Source organism: Mobula hypostoma, chromosome 4 (genome assembly GCF_963921235.1).
Source record: "Mobula hypostoma chromosome 4, sMobHyp1.1, whole genome shotgun sequence".
Classification (NCBI taxonomy): Eukaryota; Metazoa; Chordata; class Chondrichthyes; order Myliobatiformes; family Myliobatidae; genus Mobula; species Mobula hypostoma.
Window position 1 is genome coordinate 151,100,514 of NC_086100.1, and position 25,366 is coordinate 151,125,879.

The window sequence follows — 25,366 nt, forward strand, 5'->3', positions numbered from 1 at the left end:
CAGGCCCTTTGGCCCACAATGCTGTGCCGAACATGTCCCTACCTTAGAAATTACTAGGCTTCCCTATAGCCCTCTATTTTTCAAAGCTCCATGTAGCCATCCAGGAGTCTCTTAAAAGACCCTATCGTTTCCGACTCCATCACCACCGCTGCCAGCCCATTCCATGCACTCACCACTCTCTGAGTAAAAAAACTTACACCTGACATCTCCTCTGTACCTACTTCCAAGCACCTTAAAACTATACCCCCTCGTGCTAGCCATTTCAGCCCTGGGGAAAAGACTCTGACTATCCACACAATCAATGCCTCTCATTATCTTGTACACCTCTATCAGGTCACCTCTCATCTTCCTTCGCTCCAAGGAGAAAAGGCTGAGTTCACTCAACCTATTCTCATAAGGCATGCTCCCCAATCCAGGCAACATCCTTGTAAATCTCCTCTGCACCCTTTCTATGGTTTTCACCTCCATCCTGTAGGAAGGCGACTAGAACTGAACACAGTACTCCAAGTGGGGTCTGACCAGAGTCCTATATAGCTGCAACATTACCTCTCAGCTCTTGAATTCAATTCCACGATTGATGAAGACCAATGCACCGTATGCTTCCTAATCACAGTGTCAACCTGCGTAGCAGCTTTGAGTGTCCTATGGACTCAGACCCCAAGATCCCTCTGATCCTCCACACTGCCAAGAGTCTTACCATTAATGCTATATTCTGCCATCATATTTGACCTACCAAAATGAACCACCTTATGCTTATCTGGGTTGAACTCCATCTGCCACTTCTCAGCCCAGTTTTGCATCCTATCTATATCCCATTGTAACCTCTGACAGCCATCCACACTATCCACAACACCCCCAACCTTTGTGTCATCAGCAAATTTACTAACCCATTCCTCCACTTCCTCATCCAGGTCATTTATAAAAATCACAAGGAGAAGGGAAATATCACTTCTTTAAGGGGAAAGTGAGACAGTGACTCAGGGAGGTGAGCGTAGCTGGGAAATGATCATGTCAGAGGTTCAGAGAGATGATGACCCTGCTTTGGATTGTGCAGGACACAAATATCGAGTGTATGAGCAGTATTCAGGATTGGATAATCCAGGGAGGAATGACCCAGTCTTCCTGAAAATGCTAAAGGCCTCAGCCCACCAAGAAGTTTCAGATTTGGGGACAGTGGTGGGATCAACTTACTCCGCGATAGTATCATGGGCCAGCGAGATAGACTAGAGGAGGGGGAAGAGAAGTCGTAAAGTGGCTGTAGCGAATGTAGCTGCCGTCACATCACAGAGAACTTGCTGGGGCACACAGCAAGGAACTGTTGGAATAGATGAGGGAGGGTAAAAGAGGTGATTCATTGCAGCCACAACTGGAGGCAGTGTCATAAAAATAGAGATAAGTGTGAAAATCACTCAGAGTCCACAGCAGTGCCATCTCTTTCTGATTTGACTGCTGTCCAGATTATGGAGCTGGTGAGGTCAGACAAATAGCTGCCTACAGTCTCTATTGCCAATAATGGTCATCCACAAGAGGTTTAGTAGGGGCTAGCAATGTGAAATGCTAGTGCTCAGTTTCTTACCTCTCAATGCAGTATCTTCATTTCCAGCCCTTCCGTGCAATTGTCAGCATCTTCTGATGCAATATGCTAAAGGCCCCAATTTCTCCACCTCTCAAAGCAATAACTGAACTACCCTAATACAGTTCCTCCCAGAACAGTATCTCACTCTCCTCCCCTCCCCAAATACAATATTCAATGAGTCTCTTGCCTGCTCATCACAGTGCAATATTTCATGTATCCCACCCTGTGCAATATCTAAAACAAAAAAGAGAAAATGCCAGAAACAATAAGGAGGTCAGGTAGCACCTGTGGAAAGAGAAATCAGAGTTAAAAATTTCAGGATATGATTGCTTCATCAAAACTCGAAGAGAGAGATGAAAGATTAAGGTTAGTACAGCCTGGGTTCAACACCACTGTAAGGAGTTTGTATGTTCTCCCTGTGACTTCATGGGTTTTCTCTGGAATCTTCAAGTTTCCTTTCACATTGCAAAGATATACAGATCAGTAGGGTTAGGTTAATTGATTAATTGGTTGTAATTGGATGCTCATTGGGTTGGAAAGGCCTGTAATCTTGCTATATCTCTCTTTAAAAAAAACTGTCAGTAAGGGAGAGGGGAGGTGAATCAGACAAAAGGAAAATCTGTGTTGAGGCCCAGAGTTGTAATGGGACAGTAGGGAGTGACAAAAAGAATGATATGTTTCAAGCAGCAATTTAGAAAGTATAAATGAAGGGGAAAACCAAGCATTTGTATTGACCTCTCCGTTGGTGCACTACTCTGTCACTCTCTAACTGCCGCCAAAAACTATCTACCCCCACAACAACTCTGGCCTCAATGGATATTCTATCGGTGCCACCCATCCCTTCTTCCCGAGGATCTCACTTGTCTGCACTTGAAAACTCTCTCTGTTCTGATGAGGGTCTTCAACCTGAGACTGCAACCCTTTCTCTTGGCCAATCTGCAGCACGCTACCACCTACACTGGACCCCCTACAATTCGCCTACCAACACAACCGATCAACAGATGATGCAATAGCCGCAGCTCTACACACCGTCCTCATATCTGGAGAAGAGGGATGCTTATGTGAGAATGCTGTTCCTGGACTATAGATCGGCATTCAGCACCATAGTTCCTTCCAGGCTCAACAAGAAGTTCAGAGACTTCAGCCTTCACCCTGCCTTGTACAGCTGGATCGTGAACTTCTTGTCAGATCGCCGGCAGGTGCTAAGAGTGGGCACTCTCACCTCTGTCCCTCTGACCACCAACACAGGAGTCCCCCAGGGCTGTGTCCTAAGCCCCCTCCTTTACTGTCTATATACCCATGTCTGTGTCGCTACCCACAGCTCCAATCTGCTAATTAAATTTGCAGATGATACTACATTGATTGGCCTTATCTCCAGTAATAACAAGGCAGCTTACAGAGAAGTCATCACCCTGACACAGTGGTGTCAAGAAAACAACCTCTATCTCACTGACACAAAAACAAAGGAGCTGGTTGTGGACCACAGGAGGGATGGAAACAGGCTAACCCCTATTGACAGCAATGGATCTGGGTTGAGAGGGTGAACAGCTTTAAGTTCCTCAGCATAGATATCACCCAGGATCTCACGTGGTCTGTACACACCGGCTGTGTGGTGAGAAAAAGCACAACTGTGCCTCTTTTAAGAAGTTTGGTATGGGTCCCCAAATCCAAACGACTTTCTACAGGGGCACAATTGAGAGCATCCTGTCTGACTGTATCACTGTCTGGTATGGGAACTGTACAGACGGAGACGTAACGTAAAAGATTCTTAGTCCTCATGTATGTGAAAGATGTAAGAAACAAAGTCAATGCAATTCAATCTGCGGAGTATTTTGGATTTCCAACAACTGTTTTCTTTTTATTGATATGCAATATCTGGCCTTGTTCGCCCATCTTTCAGCATTCCCTGACTTGACCCTTGCTTACCTATCCCCGTGTATTGTCTTTTATACAACTTCCTCACCCATCCCTGTGCAATGTCTGAATTCCTCCTTGCTCAGCCCGCCTTGCGAAATACCTGATCTGTATTTTCCTGTGCAATGCCAATCATATTCCTTCCGTGTCTCTCTCTTTCTCTCTCTCTCTATGCAATATCCCTTTGCTATCATCTCTCTCTGCAAAGTGCCGGGCCCACCGTCCCCTCCCTGTGCAGTGCCCGACCTGCACCTTCCCTGTCTCCCCGTGAGACGGGCCTGTACCGGCGCCGCAGTCAGTGCGCAGGCGCGGTGGAACCGGTTTTTTAAACATGAGGCTGCGTTCGTCCCTTTTCGGCTGCTGTGGCCTCCTGGTGCAGCTCTTTGGAATGGCCCTCTTCCTGCGCGGCTTCTTCCCCGTGCCGGCCAGGTCGTCGGGCTCTACCAAAGCCAAGGTGTCGGATGTGCCGGCAGAGCCAGCCGGAGGTAACGGGAGTGGGGTCCCGGGCCTGCGAATGGCGGTTCCTGAGTTCCGGAGCCGGCCTGCAGCCGGCTTCCCCGGAGGAGAGGGGACATTGCGGGGAAGCATTTCATTACTGTGTCCCGGTCAGGAATCCGCAGCCCCGTCACCGTCTACCCCTGCTCTCCTAGGGGTGGAGGGAATAATAAAGTAACTTCCGCCTATGTTACTCCATCCCCTGCGTTTATTCCTGCAAACGCGACAAGTGCTACATCTGCCCCAACACCTCTTCCCTCCCTACGATCCAGGGCTCCGATCAGTCCTTCCAGCTGAGGCGACACTTCACCTGCGAGTCTAACAGGGTCATCTATTGTATACAGTGCTGCCTCCTGTACATCAGAGAGACCCGAAACAGACTGGGGGACTGTTTCGTCGGCACTTCGCTCTGTCCGCTGCGAAAGGCAGGATCCCTCAGTGGCCATCCACTGGAATTTGACTTCCCATTCCCATTCTGACATGTCAGATCATGGCCTCCTCAGGTTGGAGCAGCAACACCTCATATTCTGTCTGGGTAGCCTCCAACCTGATGGCATGAACATTGACTTCCCTAACTTCTGATTATTTCTACCCTCTCCCCTTCTCTCTTTTTCCATTCCCATTCTGGTTCCCTTCTCAACCCTTAACACTTCTCTTCACATCTGCTTATCACTTCCCCCTGATGCCACTCCTTTCCTTACTTCCATATTCTACTGTCTTATCAGATTACTTTCTCTTGAGCACTTTACCACTTCCCATCTATCACCTCCCAGCTTCTTACTTCATCTTCATCTCCCCCCTCCCCACCCTCCCAGCTTCTTACTTCACCCCCATCTTTACCCTCACTTGGATTTGCTTATCACCTGCCAGCTTCTGTTCCGTACCCTCTCACTGCCGCCTTATTCTGGTTTCTGCCACCTTTCTTTCCAGTCCCTATGAACAGTCTCAGCCTGAAGCATCAACTGTTTATTCCCCCCAACACAAGCCTGACTTGCTGACTTCCTCCAACATTTTATGTGTGTTGCTCAAAATAGTTTGTAATTATTATTTTGAAACTTGATTATATTACATTCAGTTAATTTTTTTCTCTAATAATGTAAGGTAGGAAAGAACATTGATTTTTAGTAGTATTGAAGACTGCATTCCAAATGGACTTCTGGATTAATTCGTTTTTTGAGGAACAAGATCACCCCTTATTGTCCTTCAGGAGTTGGTGGTGAGGTGCCATCTTGAACTTTGCAGACCACCTTCTGGAATTAATCTCAGTGCTGTGGAACATGGGGTTCCGGGATTCACACCTATTGATGATGAAACACTGGTGGTAAAAGATAGAGTGTAACTTCGAGGGGGATTGTCTGTTGTAGTTAAATGGGCAAATGTAAAACAGGGATTTTCTCAAAGGATGAACAGTGTAGATTAAAATTTTCACAGAATGCAGCAGAATGGACTGAACCTCGCTGGACTGGGCCCACTATCCAGAATTGTTGTTCATGTCTTCAGGCAACCTTGGGTAGGATGGGAGAACTAATCTTATTGGCTGGTCTGCTGCTCAAGTCATTATTTAGTAGTGTAATACAGAACTGGGCTTTCTCAGTACTGAACCCTACCCCACCATCACCAAGTGACTGTTGAAAGAAGGGGAAGCTGGGGAAGGAGCCTGGCTTGCTGTCAAAGTTGTTAACGACTCAAAAGTTTTCAGATGTTTAGAACATCACAACTCAAGGAAGCTTAATTAAAATGCAAAAAAAAACCACTTGGGATTACAGTGGATCGGGATACAGTGTTCATTGGGACACATTGGGATCAGTACATTTTGGCCCAATTAAGGGGCTGCCCTAATTACCCGAAGTTTCATGGAAAAATTAAAAAGGTATTTTTTTAAAAAACACCATTTACCTGAGTAACAAATTATGTATTTAAATGATATACAGAACAAATTAGAACACTATCAATACTACTACAGTACTATAAAACTGTGTATTAGTTCTAATAGTTATCTACAGAGGATACCACATTGAACAAAATCAGCACAGTCGCCTAGTGCAGATAATGGACTGCTTTCATATAATGCACCTTTCAAATCTTCATTTTTATTGTAACATTCAAGATGATTGTAGGTACCTTCACATTCTTTGTAATTCCTAACTTGTTGAAGTGGTGAAATCATTTCATTTTCACTCACAGCTGTTTCTGGCATCTCCAAGCCTGAATGCTTGAAATCGCTGTGAACAAAAAGGTTCTGAATTGTCTTACTGCTTATTTCTTGCCAATGATCAGTGATAACAACCATTGTCTTTTGAACACAAATACACATAAATGACGCTATTTTAAAAACTGTTCACTCAAAGCACAGTGTAGTGTCTAACAGCCATGCAAGTGCATGCAACTCTGATCATGCATGAGCTCTTGACTCTAAAGCTGGATCCCAGCACTGAACTCCATGCCTGGTCCTGTAACAGTATCAGCATGTCCTGAACTTGCAGTATGTGCATGTGAGCTCTGAACTTAATTCAGTTTGAATGGTTGAACTCTAGCTGTACTCCTTGTAAAATGTGGCTTCAGCCCTTAATTTAAGATTTGGGTTAAGGGGATTTACTCATTGATAGGTATCTAAGCCTCTCCTCGAAGGAGGAAGTAAGTCAGAGGCAACCTAGTATTGATTATTGTAACACACACAAAATGCTGGAGGAACTCAGCTGGTCAGGCAGTATCTGTGGAAAAGATTGAACAGTTGACGTTTTAGGCCAACACTCTCTTTCAGGACTGAGAAGGTAGGGTCCATGGCCGCCTCTTGTGCCATGATGAGACCACCCTCCAAGTGGAGGGACAATGCCTTGTATTCCATTTGGGTACCCCCCAACCTGATGGTATGAATATCAACTTCTCCCTTTGGTAAAACAATTACCCCCCCCCCCACCTTCCTCTATTCCCACTCTGACATTTTCACCTACATATTACTTTCCCCTGGGTCCCCCCCTCTTTCCCTTTCTCCTATAGACCATTCTACTCACTTATCAGATTCTTTCATCTCCAGCCTTTGACCTTTCTCACCTACCTGGCTTCACCTATCACCTTCCAGCTAGCCTCTTTCCCCTTCACTCACCTTTTTATTCTGGCATCTTCTCCCTTCCATTTCCAGTCCTAATGAAGGGTCTCAGCCTGAAACGTTGCTTTGGATTTCCAGCATCTTAAAAACTTTTTCATGTTTGTGATTGATTATTGTAGCCTCATCACCTTGGGTGCATATCTAATTGTTCAGCTGTCATAACCTAAACATGACATTGTGCCATATTACCTACATCAGGGAGACTAACAAATTCTAATAGTTAAAGTATGTGTGTAAAGAATATGTTAAATCTTTTGGTTTAGGCTTTGCATCAAATCAGACAAAACTACCATCTCCATTGTTTGGAAGAGTTGTGATTATGCTGGTGGATGCTTTGAGAGAAGATTTTGTCTTTGGAGTTAAAGGAAAGCAGTTCATGCCATATACCCGACACTTGGTTGAACAAGGTTCATCACACAGTTTTATTGCTAAAGCGTGGCCTCCAACAGTTACTATGCCCAGAATTAAGGTATTTTTAAAAAGAACTATTTGCGATCAGTAGAAATAAAAGAAATTAAAACCATCAGTATAACACAATGAATTTTATTTATTTTGTGGTGTCTTATGATAAGAATGATAGGCTGGCAAGTTCCAGCAATGTCATCAAAGTTTGAAGTAAATTTATCATCAAAGTACGTACAGTATCTGTTGCCATATTGCAGGCATTTATTGGGGGGGGGGGGAACAAATACAATAGAATTTATGTGCATAAAAAAATACTGTGATCATGAATTGGACCAGTTGTTAGAAGTGGTTCTCTAGGTCACAGAATCAGTTCAGAGGAGTGGTGTTTGAAATTATCCATGGCAGTTCATAAACCTGTGGCTCCTGATAGCTTGAATTTCTGCTTTGTGTTGTCTCTCAGAGAGAGGGTTAAAAAGTTTTTGAAGAAGAGACCATTGCTTCTTTCTTTTATTTATAAATGGGTGTCATTTCTCAAAGTGATGCATTAAAAAGGGTATGGGAGCATACTGTCTTGTTATGCCTGGGAATAGTGTGCGAAAACCTGTTGTTAAGTGGAAAGTAACAACTATTCTTGGGGGGGGGTTCGCTTGAATAGAATCTTAGAGTCGACAGATGTAATATTTTCAATGTCCTTTTTAAACTTGAATTAATTAATTTATTAGTTAGAGATTCAACACAAAATAGGCCCTTTTGGCCCTTTAAGCCACGCCACCCTGCAAACCCCCCGTTTAACCCCAGCCTGATCATGGGACAATTTACAATGGCCAGTTAACCTACCAACCAGTACGTCTTTGGCCTGCTGGAGGAACCAGGGCATTTGGAGAAAACTACACGTTCCACAGGGTACAAACTCCTTGCAGAGGACACCGGGATTGGACTCCGAAACCCAGAGCTGTAATGGTGTCAGCGTAGACTTTGATGTTAATAATGAAACCTGCATATTTTCTAAAATGCTGACAGCATATTTATTACCTTTTTCTGTGTGAATTTGTTTAGGCAATGATGACTGGTAAAATACCTGGATTTATTGATATAATCATGAACCTAAATTCTGCTGCTCTGACAGAAGATAATCTAATCTGGCAGGCAAAAGCTGCTGGAAAAAGGATTGTGTTCTATGGTGATGACACTTGGGTCCGAATGTTTCCTAATCAATTTACAGAACATGATGGAACTACCTCTTTCTTTGTATCTGATTATACTGAGGTCAGTGTATTTTTGACACCCTTTTAAACTTGTTCTGGTGACCCTCCAAATTCTGAAGACGTTTTTAGCCTTGCCTGATTTTTAGATAAATCCCTATAGTAACCAAGTGAATGGCAGAAATATACAAATATACAATAAAATTCAATTTACAATCATAATTTATACATCACTTAAATATATGATTTTTAAGTGGGATTAAAATTTGATATTTTATAATCATGTCTTGGAACTTTGAACTGGACCTTTGAAGCTTTGAACTGATGAACTTTGACTTTTGTCTTCAATAGTTCAGTAGTTCCATTTAATATCGAAGAAATGTATACAATATACATCCTGAAATTCTTTTCTTCAGAAGCATCCACGGAAACAGAAGAGTGCCCCAAAGAATGAGTGACAGTTAAAATGTTAGAGCCCCAAAAGCCCCCTACACCCGCCTCCTACGCATAAGCAGCAGCAAAGCAGCGGCCCACTGACTTGTCAGTATGGCTTAGTTTTACATTCCCAGCTCTGAATCAGACGGTTGCTGATTCAGTATCATCCCTAGAACTGAAAATGTTCTAATCAGGCACAAAGTTCCAGTACTGATAATTACACTGTAAAAGAAGATGGTGGAATTGAATTTTGGAAGCAGAGTAGACTGAGCAATCACAGTTTTAATGCTCATGAACCAGATAAATTCCTATGTTATTAGCTTTATAACACTTTAAATTAGCTTGAGGATGTGAAAACAGCTGCTTATTTCTAAAGTTACTTCTTAGTGTAAATTGATTTATTCACTTCATTCATTAAGCAATTGTCCCATGTTGCTTGTTCCAATATTTAGCACATGAGAGTCCTTTTTGATTATCTTTCTTGCACATTGGGAATGTTTTTCTTGTGTTCACCAGAAAAGAAATTGTAAACCTTATTGCTATTCTTTGCTAAATCATTGGTGTCATTAAAATCAATTCTTTTAAAGTGTTAATTAACTATGATAGTTTTGTATAAGATTCATAATGCTCCCTATTTGTTACTCTTGAATGGTGTTAGTTTTGATCTTATTATAAATTTTGTAGTTAAAAAAAACTTTAATATTCGCAGGTTGATGAAAATGTAACAAGGCATTTGGATAAAGTATTAGAAAGAAATGATTGGGATCTATTAATTTTGCACTACCTTGGATTAGATCATATAGGTCATCTGGCAGGACCAAATAGTCCCTTGATCGGATCAAAACTGTCAGAAATGGATAATATTGTTCAGAAGATTCATGAAGGACTTCTATCCAAGGTTTGTAAAATTTTATTAAAATTAGCATTAATCTTGAAACTACTGAAATTCAGCAATGTAAAAGTAATGTTTCAGTTGTATAGAATTTGGTCTAACTTAACGTGGTGTAATATTTCAGTGTAGCAAGTACTTCCTCCTGTAACCATAGGTTTTTAAATTAAAAATAAACTTGTAATGATCCTATTTAGAATGAGTTATCAATTATGTTCCATGTATTAATGTATTTCTGTATGACTTTACAGGAAAGTAAAACCTCTGTGCCTAGTTTATTAATATTGTGTGGGGATCACGGGATGTCAGATACTGGCAGTCATGGAGGTTCTTCAAAGCATGAAGTAAACACACCACTAGTTTTCATTAGCCCTGCTTTCACAAAGAAACGTGAGTTACAGAGGTTCTAAATAACCATTATAAAAGTTCTGTTTTTGCATTTTACACACTTTTGTTATTTTGAACCTTCCAGGTGCTGAGTTTTTTCATTGCTATTTAACTTAATGTTTCCAATCTCTTTGTAATGTTTAAATGTAAATTTTCTCAGTTATGTTCTATCTATGACTGTTTGCTGAGGCTTAAAATCAAAAGAGTGAGATTGTAATTTTATTTAGCCAAGATCAACACTAAGATTTAACTTAGTGCTCAGGATGTGTTCCCAGGAATGAGAACAGTATTGGAATCAGCACTACAATAGTAGCCTCAATAAAGCGATAGCACTGTTGTGGAAATTGGATTGGGAGCTCGGGCCTCTCCTGGCACCCCAAGAGCAATGGTTCGAGTATTGTTGCATGGCTGAATATGAAGTGAGCCTCATAAGAAGTGGCTCCCTGTGAGCAGTAGTATTGGTCAAGCCAAGGTGAACAATGCATTGAAGTGTAGTACTTCATACTGATAAGTGCAGGCTATTGCTGGGGGTTGGCAGTGAGTGGTTCAGATTGTCCAGACTTCTTGTGGATGTGATGGAAGTAGTTACTGCCACATCTCTTAGGTCCATCATTCTCTTCAGTCTGTGGTTCTCAATATAATAAGAGGTAACATGCCAGTAGTTTCCTTCACATCCAAAAGGCAGTGCTGAAAGAGTTTGTAAAACTTGGGTGGTCTATTCAATGGAGAGGTCTGCAAGTAGCCCACTGTTGCCAAACTTGTCAAGATGCAGCACTGAATTCCATATCTCAGCACTGTTCACTCCAGCCAGTCCAACGTCACCCATTGCAGGCAGTCCCTACATATTGCCTTAGTCACTTACACTGCATTGAGACATGTGGCAGTGAGATCACTGTTCCATTGTTGCAGGAGCTCCAGTGAAGGGCAGGTTCCTGGCACAGGGAAGCATACTTGGGAGTGTTCTGATTCCAGGACTAAGTGTGCTATAACAAATTGGTACTCTGTGGAAAATGGGGCTTTAGTATATCCTGTATGGTTAAACACTTACAGTACTGTGCAAAAGCCTTAGGCACATATATATATAGCTCAGGTGCCGAGGACCTTTGCACAGTATTGTAGTTTTCAAAGTGGATCAAGTTTGTAAATCTGGCGGGAGCAAAAGATGTTGGCAATGACAAGGGTGGAGTACCCACAGGAGAGGTGTAGGACAGGTGGCAGAGAAGGAGTGCCAGGGATGTGGGTTGGTATGGGTGCAGCTGCATCCAGCCCTGAGACTCCAGGCAAGGTCATTTGATTCCAAGGAATTGGTATATTGATCATTATAGAATGTCTCTCTGGTGCTTCCCACTCCCTCCCCTCTCCTTTCCACTTTTCCCAACCATGATTCCTCTCTCCCTGCCCCCTTCCCACTTTCAACCCATATCAGAATCAGGTTTACCATCACTCACATATGTAAAATGAATTTTTTTCTAGCAGGAGTACTGTGCGATACAGAAAATTACGAGGGACATTAAATTACTAGCGAATAAAGTTATCAGGGATATTATATATAATATCCTAAGACTTTGGCACAGTACTGTATTTCACATCTTTGATAGTTTTATTTATCGAATGTTTATCAAGATTTTGATAGTTTTGCTGAAAATGTGAATTGTCCAGACTTGGGTTCAGTATGACCCTTTTAAACATTATTAATTTACTTAGCATGAATGTTATGTGATTTTTCTTATTGAGATTCGGTATTGTACTTGAACCCACATCATCCTGATTTGGAAGAGATCCTGACAAAGCTGCCTTTTGCAGGCTGACGTCACCACACTATGGAATGACATGAATCAGGCAGCACATTATACGAGGGGTGATTGATAAGTTCGTGGCCTAAAGTGGAAGGAGTCAATTTGAGAAAACCTAGCACATTTATTTTTCAACATAGTCCCTTCCTACATTCACACACTTAGTCCAGCGGTCGTGGAGCATCCGGATCCCTTCTGTAGAAGTGGTCCACAGCAGGGGTGATTGATAAGTTCATGGCCTAAGGTAGAAGGAGATGAGTTATTAACCAAACTTTCTGCAATATCGCTCAAAGAGTTGAACTGCACGTGCATGTAACAAGAGCGTCTTGAACTTCCAGGTGGTCCACAGCAGGGGTGATTGATAAGTTTGTGGCCTAAGGTAGAAGGAGATGAGTGATACATACAGCTCTTGTTCCATGCATGTGTAGTACCTTTCCTTTATCTTGGATATTCAGCATCTAGTTTTTTTTTTGTTTTCCAGGGTGATTCTTTTAATTTTGCAGATCAATGAATTGAAATGTTATGAAATGAAAGTTTCTGCTGCTTAACTAATCTAATTAGAAGTAAATAAATTTTATATAATCTTACTTCTGGATCCTAGATAAAATATTTCATTGATGTTTCTCATTATCATACTCCTAGATTCCTTTGTTGTTTCTGAATATGTGGAACAAACCGATCTCACATCCACTTTAGCATTAGGATTTGGTTTGCCTATCCCTCGAAACAATTTGGGGCATCTCATTCCATCTGTCCTAGAGGAAAGACCTTTTCGAGAACAGCTAAGATACTTGAATCTTAATGGATACCAACTTAGTCTTCTAATTCAAGAGAGCATTCCTGCGTATGAGAAAGGTGAGGCCAATCCGCTGTGTTTCAGATAGCACAAGGTTTAACTCGTGATCCATTGAGAAGTCTTCTCATTAACTCCAAAAATGCGAAGGACGTTTTTTGCTTTTTCAGTTTACGGCTCTATACTTTGATATCATTGCCTCCTCAAAAATAGTAAGCATATTCCCTCCTGTTTTCTTCTGACTGCTGGTTAGTTTTGAGATACCTTGGGTATGCATGAACCTACTGTAAGAATTTTAATGAATTGGGAATGACACTACTCCCTAATCTTAGCATGTGACATACCCCAAAGGTTTATTCATGTTTAATTGCATAAAAAATCCTATTCGTTTGTACTTTCAACAAGGTTTGCAAAAATATTTATTGTTTGGGCCTCTGCTTCAACTAATTCAGTCTTATTCTACTATCATTCTTCTGTAGAATTGACTCTGTCTGCCAGTGCTTTAAATTTAATATATTCATCTGTGATTTTTAATACTTCATTTAGCTTCCCATTCCTATCTCTCTTAGTTCCCGTACCCATAATTTAAAAATTCTTGGTATTGACATTCTTCCAATTCTGCCCTCAAGCATCCCTGATTTTCTTCATTTTGTTTTAAAAGTAACCGTTTTGGGAAAAAGATGGGGAATTCCCTCATGAAGCCTCAAACTTTCCTATTTTAAGCTGATACACTAAACCTGTTTCTTCAGCCAAGCTTTTGGATATTGTCCTAATATCTCCCTTTGTGGCTTGATATAAGAGTTCATCAGGTAATGCTCATTTAAGATATCCCTGATCTTTTTTTGCTATGTAAATAGCAAGAAGCCATATAATAGCTTTTTACTAATGAGTGGCTGGGTACTGACTTGTGCAAATCCAGGTCGTTAAAACAAAGGCAGGGGCGGGGGTGGATGGGGAACAGCAAATGCTTCACTGTTTTTATTTATGCTGCCTAGGTTGAGGGAGTGGTTGCCTTTGTGCCTGTATTCTAGAAAGGAATGTAAATTCTATTTTGATTAAATTCAGCTAATCTAATCAAAGTTATGAATAACTTTTTGGCATTCATAATTTGATGTGAACTTAAAGAACATTTAGAAATGCCAGTATAACCTTGTTAGAAGATAAATTGTACAGAAAGAATTTGTGGTTTTTTTAAAAAGGAAAAGAATAATTTGAAGGAATACTGTATTTATATAATTTTTTCAGAATAAATATCAATGAATTTTACTGTAACTATTAGAATTTTTTTGAATATGTGATGCAGAAGGAAATGTTAGCTGATGAACAAGAAGAAAAAATATTATTTAGACTATCCTGGACTATTGTTAGGATGTATTTTGGATTTGAGCTGGACCCAAGTTTATATAATCTGTCACAAAGTTTGTTTGAAAGTTTCCTCTTGCAAATTCTCAATTCTCCCCCATTAGGGATCTCTTGCAGGATGTTAGGGATAAATTTGTCCTGGTGAGGAAAATAAAGAATGGTAGGGTGAAGGAACCATGGGTGACAAGTGAAATGGAAAATCTAGTCAGGTGGAAGAAAGCAGCATACATGAGGTTTAGGAAGCAAGGATCAGATGGATCTGTTGAGGAATATAGGGTAGCAAGAAAGGAGCTTAAGAGGGGGCTGAGGAGAGCAAGAAGGGGGCATGAGAAGGCCTTGGCGAGTAGGGTAAAGGAAAACCCTAAGGGATTCTTCAATTATGTGAAGAACAAAAAGGATGACAGGAGTGAAGGTAGGACTGATTATAAGGGTGGGAAGATGTGCCTGCAGGCTGTGGAAATGAGTGAGATCCTCAATGAATACTTCTCTTCGGCATTCACCAATGAGAGGGAACTTAATGACGGTGAGGACAGTATGAGTAAGGTTGATGTTCTGGGGCACAATGATATTAAGGGAGAGGAGGTGTTGGGGTTGTTAAAATACATTAGGATGGATAAGTCCCCAGGGCCTGATGGAATATTCCCCAGGCTGCTCCATGAGGCGAGGGAAGAAATTGCTGAGCCTCTGGCTAGGATCTTTATGTCTTCATTGTCCACGGGAATGGTACCAGAGGATTGGAGGGAGGCGAATGTTGTCCCCTTGTTCAAAAAAAGGTAGTAGGGATAGTCCGGGTAATTATAGACCAGTGAGCCTTACGTCTGTGGTGGGAAAGCTGTTGGAAAAGATTCTTAGAGATAGGATCTATGGGCATTTAGAGAATCATGGTCTGATCAGGGACAGTCAGCATGGCTTTGTGAAGGGCAGATTGTGTCTAACCAGCCTGATAGAGTTCTTTGAGGAGGTGACCAGTCATATAGATGAGGGTAGTGCAGTGGATGTGATCTATATGGATTTTAGTAAGGCATTTGACAAGGTTCCACATGGTAGGCTTATTCAGAAAGTCAGAAGGCATGGGATCCAGGGAAGTTTGGCCAGGTAGATTTAGAATTGGCATGCCTGCAGAAGGCAGAGGGTCGTGGTGGAGGGAGTACATTTGGATTGGAGGGTTGTGACAAGTGGTGTCCCACAAGGATCTGTTCTGGAACGTCTACTTTTCGTGATTTTTATTAATGACCTGGATGTGGGGGTAGAAGGGTTGGTTGGCAAGTTTGCAGATGACACAAAGGTTGGTGGTGTTGTAGATAGTGTAGAGGATTGTCAAAGATTGCAGAGAGACATTGATAGGATGCAGAAGTGGGCTGAGAAGTGGCAGATGGAGTTCAACCCGGAGAAGTGTGAGGTGGTACACTTTGGAAGGACAAACTCCAAGGCAGAGTACAAAGTAAATGGCAGGATACTTGGTAGTGTGGAGGAGCAGAGGGATCTGGGGGTACATGTCCATAGATCCCTGAAAGTTGCCTCACAGGTAGATAGGGTAGTTATGAAAAGTTATGGGATGTTAGTTTTCATAAGTCGAGGGATAGAGTTTAAGAGTCGCGAGGTAATGATGCAGCTCTATAAAACTCTGGTGAGGCCACACTTGGAGTGCTGTGCCCAGTTCTGGTCGCCTCACTATAGGAAGGATGTGGAAGCATTGGAAAGGGTACAGAGGAGATTTACCAGGATGCTGCCTGGTTCAGAGAGTATGGATTATGATCAGAGATTAAGGGAGCTAGGGCTTTACTCTTTGGAGAGAAGGAGGATGAAAGGAGACATGATAGAGGTGTACAAGATATTAAGAGCCAGCGCCACTTTCCCAGGGCACGACTGCTCAGTACAAGAGGACATGGCTTTAAGGTAAGGGGTGGGAAGTTCAAGGGGGATATTAGAGGAAGGTTTTTTACTGAGAGAGTGGTTGGTGCGTGGAATGCACTGCCTGAGTATCTGAGGCAGATACACTAGTGAAATTTAAGAGACTACTAGACAGGTATATGGAGGAATTTAAGGTGGAGGGTTATATGGGAGGCAGGGTTTAAGGGTCGGCACAACATTGTGGGCTGAAGGGCCGTACTGTGCTGTACTATTCTATGTTCTATGTTAAAAGCTGTTTTACAGGATTCATTTCACCATAACTACGTTACAGGAATCTGAGGTGGTTGAATATTTTTATTATGACGAATTTCCTCACACTAAACAATGTTTTGTTTTGATCTTTTTTGCAGATGCTGGGTACAAACTATTTCAAATAGCACTAAAATCTCATGGTTCTTGGATCAAACTTTATTTGGAAGGTAACACTTCGGAGACTCTGGCAAACCTAGGAAAAAAAGTGTTGAGGCAGTATTTGGATGCCCTGAAGTTCATGAGCTCCTCGCTTTCCAAAATTGTGGCACAGTATGATATGTACTCAATGATTGTAGGAACAATCATTGTGGTAGAGGTAGGGTCAATTGCATATTATTCACTTCTCCTTTCCTTTCCTCTCCTCACTATTCCATATTTTTTTTTTACAGTTTTTTTTAGAGTAGATGGTGGATTGCAATTTGTATTGGCTGAGTCATCATTCTATGCAGCAAGTACAGCATCTGCCATTTTGGTAAAGGCTGCTCCATCTGTGACCACAGCGCACCTCCAAAACAGGTTAGGCCTTGTGCTTGTGCAAGTGGAAGGTCTAAGACATGTCTATGGCCCTTTCTTTAACAATGTTACACTGTACATGTTTACAGAATGCATGCGTTGCTAAAGAGAGGAGATTTATTTAAAAACTACCATGGATATGTAAATTTAGATTATTCTCTTTGGTACAGAAAAGGTTAAGAGGAGATGTAATCATAATTATGCCTTTTTGAAAGAAAAGATGCAAGACTGTCGTCTCTGGTAAGAATATTTTTAACCTCTACCATAAAATTAGTAGCGAAAGAACTCAGAGGAGATGAGGAATTGGGGAGTTTAGCTATTTTTGTTCATTGAACTAGTTAGGAATGTGTATGGAACAACAGAAAAGCTGAAGTAATGCTTGAGCTGATCTAAGATTTGATGAAGTGATATCTGTGTCATGCTGCTTACTTGGATAATCAGTCAGTCTAGAGACTTTTGACATCCTGCAGGCCATTGTTGACAAGAGATCTATTCGGCCAAAGCTTTATTTTTGACATTAAGCTGCATTTATGTTCACTGCTGATCTGTAGGTATTGGCTTGGAGTATGAAGACTTCCTGATTCAAAATGGCTATCCCACATGGCAACAAACAGTAGTACAATGTAATGTTGACCTACAGGCAAGCCAGAATGAGCCTCTATAAAACAGGAGAAGCAGCCCCCAGACTTTGACTCTCAAGTCTACTTCAGAAACATGCATCAAATAAAATAGAAAAATCAAATATTTAGTTGAATATCATTTTAAAAAGCTGCATTGTTTGTAAAAAGAAAAGCATCAAAACTCAATTAAAAGGAGTGCAGTTGGAGAGTCGCTGCTAAAGGGATACCAACAAGCTCAGGGCTTTGCCTTTATGTGGTTATTTGAATTCCTTGGCACTTGGGTGAGAAAGTGTACGATGCAGAGCTGTTACCTTATTGCTCTTGGAAGAACAGTTAATGGGAATACTATCATCTCTCTTACAGCGCTATCTAGAACAGACGTCCTCTTCTTCATCACACTTGGTTAAAATCCTAAAATTCTTCCTTTTCACTTTCTCGGTTGGTATGGCACTGATTCCTCTCAGACCTGTAGTTGAACCTCAGCCACAAGATGGAACTTAGCAGCATAGCAAAATTAATATATGATAGTAATTTCTTTATCTTTATTGGAAATCTAAGAGCTTCTGATGTATACATTCTGTTTTTAGGTTATCTTCCTTCTGTTAGTAAGTATTCCAGAAGCATTGAGCAGCACTGCTGAATTTGAAGTACCTGTGTCATCACCGTTCTACTCCCTCCTATTCTACCTGCTGTGTCTGATGTTTGCAGCTATTCACGTAGTTGTGTGTACATCAACTACAACATCCTGCTACTTCTGCAATGTGTCCTGGCTCTTGGTTGCAACAGTGATAGTGCTGATATCTGCCTTACAGTGTGTGCTTTTTTCAACACTTTGGAAGCGTTTTGCTCATGGAAAACCTCAACGTAAGGTATGGATTGCTTTGTCTATTATTTCTGGTTATTGTTTTAGAATTAAGTTTTGGTTTAGACTTGCAGCAGACTCCAGTTTCGTACTTGCGTATGGGAATGTTTGTGACAGGGTCATTTCAAACCTAACTATTGGAAAGAATTCTTATGGGAAGGTATTGACTTTATTAAATGTGTAATTTGACCATTCTGAAATGGGCAGTTTGGAAAAAAAAATTAACTTGTCACTCCTGATTGAACTTATCTGGTTCTTCTTGATTTAATCTTATTTTTTTCTTAAAGTTGTATTAGAGCTTTAACACCACAAACAGATTACGAATGATGCTACAATTTGTAATTGTTGCATTAATATGCAATAAACACATCCCAACTAACTAGAGAGTTTTCTTTCCCGAATAGAGTTGTGCTGCAGATTGTTCTAGCTGGTCAGAGCTGAATCTGGTTCTATTGCTTGGGACTTTTGGACACACTCTGAGTCTGGGTTCCAGCAGTTTTATAGAAGAAGAACATCAAACATGGATCTTTTTAGTCAACACACTTTTATTGGTGTTCTTTCAAGATGCCTGCCGGAAATATTTTGCTGCCATTGATCCTAAAGGTAAAGCCAAAAAATGGAATCCAGAAGATGATGAACAACAGACTGCAATTCCTGGTTTATTTGAAGTGTCTTGTCTTGACTCAGATGATGATAACTCAAAAGATTGTAGACAATCGGGTAAAAATTATGAAAAATGGTTGGTTTTATCAAGCCCTTGGATTATTCTTGTGCTTTGCCGGGTGCTCCGTGGTTTAAATCAGACGGGAATCAAATATGCACAGAAGCCTGACTTTGGCCACTGGCTGACAAGGTAGATACATGTAAAATATGATTTGATTCTTAATCAATTTTTATAAATATTTTGATTAATGATTAATGGTCCAACATATCAGAATGGGTATAGCTAAAACTTTTAGTGCATGGCTGCTCAGTGCTGGAAAACTGATTAAACTTTGTATTAATTACTGCAATGAATTAAGTTGTTCGACCAGTTATTCCATATTGGTGTTTGTTTCCCCATATGATCAGCAGAACCAATTCTATAGCCCTGAATATGTTTGATACATTTTTTTGGTTGTTCTTTGAAGTAAACCTCATTTAGCAAGTATAGAATAAGCACGACTTCTCAACATGTATATCTAAAACTTCTGGCTGCCATCTGTTCTAAACTGCTTCCATTGTACTTGTGTTCTTTTTGTTCTACACCTTAAGTTACTATAATTCTCATCCTTTGCCATTCCAGCAGAATTCATAGAGCACATAGTGTCTTTATCTTTTTGCAACATACTGTACTTTATATTTGTCTTGTAATCCATCTGCATTCTTCAATATTTAATCGACTTTGTCATGCCATTTATAACTTGTCTCTTTCAACATGACTGCTCCTTTCTGGTTTAGCTACATCTTGGCGAATTCACATTGAATATCTGAATTGAAAATGGAAGTAAATTAGAAGCACAATAATTCCGTCATTGATCTGTGAATGTTCAGTTTTGTATGCAGTCTAGTTTGACTGTAGCTCATCCACAAGTACTGTTTTTCTTCTTATCCAATTCAAAGATTTGTATCGAATGCTATCACTTTTCACCTTATTTCACATGTTGAACATTGGTTGAGCCTTAAGAAAATCTTTACTCCAGTACCTTTGTGTTATTTTCTCCCAAGTGGAAGTGGTCAGGCAGTTTCTTTGGGTTCTGAATTCTTGTTCATTATTGTTAAGCTATAATGATTAGAGGATGGCATTTTGTTCATATTAAGTGTGAAAATGTCTCAATGTTACACCAGTGCCCTAATATGTGCATGTTGCCATATGGCCCATCTGTCAATAGCTTTGGCAAAATGAAGTGGTAAAGAGCAAAAAAAAAGAATAATTGGATCAGAACTTTTAAAACTTGAAGAAAGTTAGTAGTTAAAATGCGAAGGATTAAGGGGACAATCTGTGATTTCCAGTGTCACAGTATGCTTGGTGAGTGATTTAAGATTTTCCACACCATACAATTGATAATATTGTAATGACCAAGCCTCAACTTTTTTTTTGCTTCAGGTGTACTGCAACTTCAGGCCCTTTTATATGTTTCAGTTCTGTGTTTCTCACTGAAACACTCATACTACAGAACTTCCAGAGAAGCTGGACAAATCTGACAACAGCTTTCTGATTTCTTTATTTTAATAAATACATGTGGTCGTTGGGAGTTGCTGGTCAATTTACATATTATTAACTGTGAAAGCTGATAGCCTTAATGTAATTTTTACCACAGAATCTGGACTCTAATGTCTTACAATTTGATGCCAAATATTCTAGGGCAGTGTGATAAGCTGGAGATGGGGAAGTAAATCTATATGATAGTTTCATATGTCTGATATAATAAAGTTACATTTCCCACTTTGTAGGAGTTTGCTTATTCATGGTAAACATAAGTATTTTATAAGAACATGCAATTTAGAGGGAAGATTAAATCTGTAACATTGACTGCCATTAAGTAGTTCAGTAGTGATTTAATTTTCCACTTGTAAATCTGACCAATATAAGACAGTTATCATACACATTTGTTTAATCAAACATTTGGCCTTTAGAAATCTTGCAGTACTTGAAAGTAGAAGCTCAATCAATAATAATATTCAAACCATTATAAAAATAATGAGCACTTAATCCCAAATACGTATTTTACAGATGTTCACTGTTTAATTTGTGTTTCTTTTCCAGCTCCAATCACAGAATTGAACTCTCCATATTGACAGCAGTTTCCCTGTTTCTGATCTTTATTTTGATTCAGAGGACATGTTCCTTTGTTTCCAAAGCAGCACTGGCACTGGGGCTGGTGGGAATCTATTGCTATCGTGCAGCAATTGGAAATGTAGTTTTTCCATGGAAGCCAGATAAATATGATGTTTCGAAGTAAGTACTTTGGCAGTAAGTATTTGTTACGTCTTGGCTGAGCACATTGTGCTAATTTAATGATCTTAAAATAATAACATGTACAGTCATAAAATAGAACATGAAGTAGTATCTTGTCATAATGGAGAGATGTTTTAGATTTTTTGTTCCCTGAATTGTAGAATTACCAGGATATTGAAAATTATGTAATCTGCATAATGAGTCAATATTCCACTCCAAAATTAGGCACAATGTGTCATGAATTATTTTTGTACTCATTTCTTTTGTATATTGGCCAGCGTTGTGCGTAGCCATAAAATAATTTTACAGAAGTGTCATGGCATGTAATCTTATAGACAGTTCAAGAACAAAGAGACATTGAGGCCATTGAATTTTATAGTAATTTTTTTTCTCCAACTCTCTTACCGAGTCCAACCCTGAGAGATAGTGTTTCATAGGTTGGCATAATGTTGATTTATAGAAATTCTATATTCTTGGTTGGAAGTTAGTTACCTAGGCAGTCCTTGGTTACATGAGTAAATGGGATGACCATTTAAAAAATAATCCAGTTACGGAGCTGTAGCATTTTCAGAGAGCAGGTTTAAATAATGTACAGGAAGCACGCAAACCATTGCTTCTAAGGATGCTTGCATTAGCCTTTATGGAACTCTCAAAAACAAATTTTAAAAAATATGACAATTTGAAATTAGATGGTAAGCAAGAATGATCGAAACGTTTAAGAAAGACGGGATGTACAGTAAGTTAATGCTCCTGTCACTGTAGGACTTTTCTTCCTGCTACGCCGCATTGGTTTATGAGGATTGGTGCACACAGACCAATTCCACTCTTTAAAGCGAGAACATTCCACAATGGCCCAGTGAGCTGTGACGATTGTGGCGACCACAAGACTGTAGGTTGAGTATTGGAGTTCTCCTTCGCCTAGACAGACTACCTGGCAAAGCTAATGAATCAGAGTTGTCCTTCTCCTAGGCAGGCTGCCAACCAAGGCTAATGAGCCCAGCCTGCCCGCTCAGTTCTACCATTGGACACTCAGTCGCACCATGACATAGCAAACTCAGTAAGAACAGGGACGCAACGTGAAGGTGTTGCTATGGGCACAGTAGTGTAGAAGAGGCCGTATGTGAGTGACCTCCTACATGGTAAGCCAAACAGTTGTCCTGTGGTAATCACTACGCCTGGAAAGGAGAGGCTATGGGAGACACTTCACCTTCCTTAAGTGAGCAAAACATCCAGCCCAGGACTCGTCCATCCCCTGGAGTGGCACATGACAATTGACATAGTTGTGGAGGATTGCTTTATGTGGAGTGAGAGGTGGAGAAACTGAATATTCAGAAGTTAGTTGTGGGAATAATAACATAAGAGAACTTTTTGCTTCTCATATGCTGTAAGAGAGCCAATAGTTATCTGAACATATAGAAGTGATTTATCTGCTTAATATCCCTTTGTAGGGCAGGATTTTCAATTGTTCGGCTGTCCTTCCATTTAAAACTGCTTTGTGGCACATAGCAGCATACACAATTTGTTAATTGAAGCACTATTACACAGTTTAAAAATCTTGCTTCTGTCCAAAAATGTAGAGCAAAATATATAAATAGATGGAAGGTGTCATAAAATACAAAGCAATCTGGGTTGAGTGTTAGGGCATTAGAATAAATGAATAAAAAAAAGCAAATGGGGTCTGTTGGGGCTTTCTGCTGAGCTTGAGATCATTTGGATTATTAGGCAATTGGTAAGTTAGAAAGAGTGATCAGGAGAATAGCCACAGTGTAAGTGAGACAGAGTTAGTGTTAGGCTTTTTAGCTCAAGGAGCTTCTATCAAGTTTCTGTAAATTAGCGCCTGTCATAACGGTGAGAATGGATCCTAGGGCAATGGTGTGCTCCCTCTTGCAAGATGTGGGAGATCCAGTGTGCTACATCTGCAAGAATTGCATCTAAGTGCAGCTCCTTATAGACTGTGTTAGAGAACTAGAGCTGGAACTGGATGACCTACAGCTCATTTGGGAGAATGGAGAAGTGACGGGGGATAACATGGAGGTAGTCACAACAATTTTGCAGGAGGCAGATAGCTGGGTGAATGCCAGGAGAGGGAAAGGGAAAGGGCAGACAGAGTCCCCTTGTGGTTATTCCCCTACATAACAAGTATACCGTTTTGTATACTGTTGGGGTTGGGAGAGCAACAACCAGATCTCTGGCATTGAGTTTGGCTCTGTGGCTCAGACAGGAAGGGGTAAGAAGAGAAGAGCGGAGTGATAGGAGATTCAGTAGTTGGGGAATAGACAAAAGATTCTGTGAACATGAAAGACCCTGCCAGATAATATGTTACCTCACAGGTACCAGGATCAGAGCTATCTCAGATATGGCACATAGCGTTCTTAAAGGGGAGGGTAAGCAGCTAGTAGTCGTGGTACACATCGGTATCAACAACATTTGTAGGAACAGGATGAGATCCTGAAGAGCGTATATAGGGAGCTAAGATAGGCAACTGAAAAGCAAAATTTCAGGGATAGTCTCTGGATTGCTACCTGTGCCACACGCTGGTGATGGTAAGAATAAGAAGATATGGAATTTAAATATGTGGCTGAAGAATTGGTGCCAGGATCATTAAGATCAATTTTGTCTCTATTCATTGGGATCTTTCATATAGGTATGGCCTGTACTAAAGGGACGGGTTACACCTGAACTTGAGGAGGACCAATATCCTTGCAGGCAGGTTTGCTAGAGCTTTTGGGGAGGATTTAAACTAGGTTGGTGGGGATGGGAACCAGAGTGATAGGTCAGTGGATGGACCAGTTAGTGTAAAGTTAGTTGCGATGTGTAGACATACTGTGAGGAAGGATGGGCAGTGGGTAGTGCTTAAATGCAGTCTGCTGAATGGGTTGAAATGTGTATTTTTAATGAGGGAAGTCTCAATAACAAGAGTGGTAAACTTAAAAGCATGGATCAGTAAATGGAACGATGGTGTTTTGGTCGTTACAGAAATTTGGCTGTCACAAGGGCAGAAATGACTACCGGATGTTCCAGGATTTAGGTGTTTCAAAAAGGGATAGGGAGGGTGGTAAAAACGGTGGGAGATTGGCATTGCTAATCAGGGATAGTATCAAGAGAGGACATCATGGAGGAAACGTCTTCTGTGAGGGTGTGGGTGGAATCCAGAAACAGGAATGGAGCAGTCAGTGTATTGGGAGTATCCTATAGATCCGGCAATAGCAGCAAAGACACTGAGGTGCAGATCAGGAAGCAGATTTTGAAAAGGTGCAAAAATAACAGGGTTGTTGTCATGGGTAACCTCAACTTCCCTAATATTGATTGGCTCCTCCTTAGTGCAAAATGTTTAGATGGGGCAGAATTTGTTAGGTGAGTTCAGGGAGAATTCCTGATAGAATTTGTGGACAGGCCAACTAGAAAGGAGAGGCCATACTGGATCTAGTACCAGGCAATTAAGCTTATCAGGTGTTGGACCTCTCGTTGGGAAAATATTTTGGAGACATTGACCACAACTTCCTAACTTTTACCATGGCTTTGGACAAAGATAGGAACAGATGGTATGGAAAAGTATTTAATTGGGGAAGAATAATTATGATGCTATTTGACATGAATTTGGAAGCATAAATTGGTAACAGGTACTCAGGAAATTTGCTGGTAATGTGGAGGTTGTTTTGGGAGCACTTTCACAGTGTTCTGAATAGGTTTGTCCCATTGAGGTAGAGAAAGGAACCATAGTTTACAAGGAGGGTGAAGTTATGACCAATCAGGAATAAAAGAGGAAACGTCTAATCAAGAGGAAGGTTCATGTAGCAAGGATCAGACAAGGCTCTCAAGAATTATAAGGTAGCCAGGAAGGACCTTAAGAAGAGAGCTAGAAGGAGACAGTAGAAGGCTTTGGCAAGTAGGATTAAGGAAAGCCCCAAGATGT

General features: G+C 40.8%; 1 protein-coding gene across 5 annotated transcripts in view; it reads left to right on the forward strand.

Annotated features, from left to right (window-relative positions):
• Window positions 1–3,715: 3,715 nt before the first annotated feature.
• Window positions 3,716–25,366, forward strand: part of pigg (phosphatidylinositol glycan anchor biosynthesis class G (EMM blood group)) — a 29,359-nt gene continuing 7,708 nt past the window's right edge. The window contains exons 1-10 of one of the 5 annotated variants that reach the window (XM_063046707.1): window positions 3,778–3,975; window positions 7,355–7,560; window positions 8,553–8,762; window positions 9,843–10,031; window positions 10,274–10,412; window positions 12,845–13,057; window positions 16,619–16,836; window positions 18,241–18,522; window positions 18,920–19,368; window positions 21,262–21,453. In XM_063046707.1, the coding sequence (XP_062902777.1) occupies window positions 3,822–3,975; window positions 7,355–7,560; window positions 8,553–8,762; window positions 9,843–10,031; window positions 10,274–10,412; window positions 12,845–13,057; window positions 16,619–16,836; window positions 18,241–18,522; window positions 18,920–19,368; window positions 21,262–21,453 (2,252 nt within the window). In that variant the 5' untranslated portion in view covers window positions 3,778–3,821. The other 4 variants (XR_010017747.1, XM_063046708.1, XM_063046711.1 and 1 more) reach the window with 4 other exon arrangements.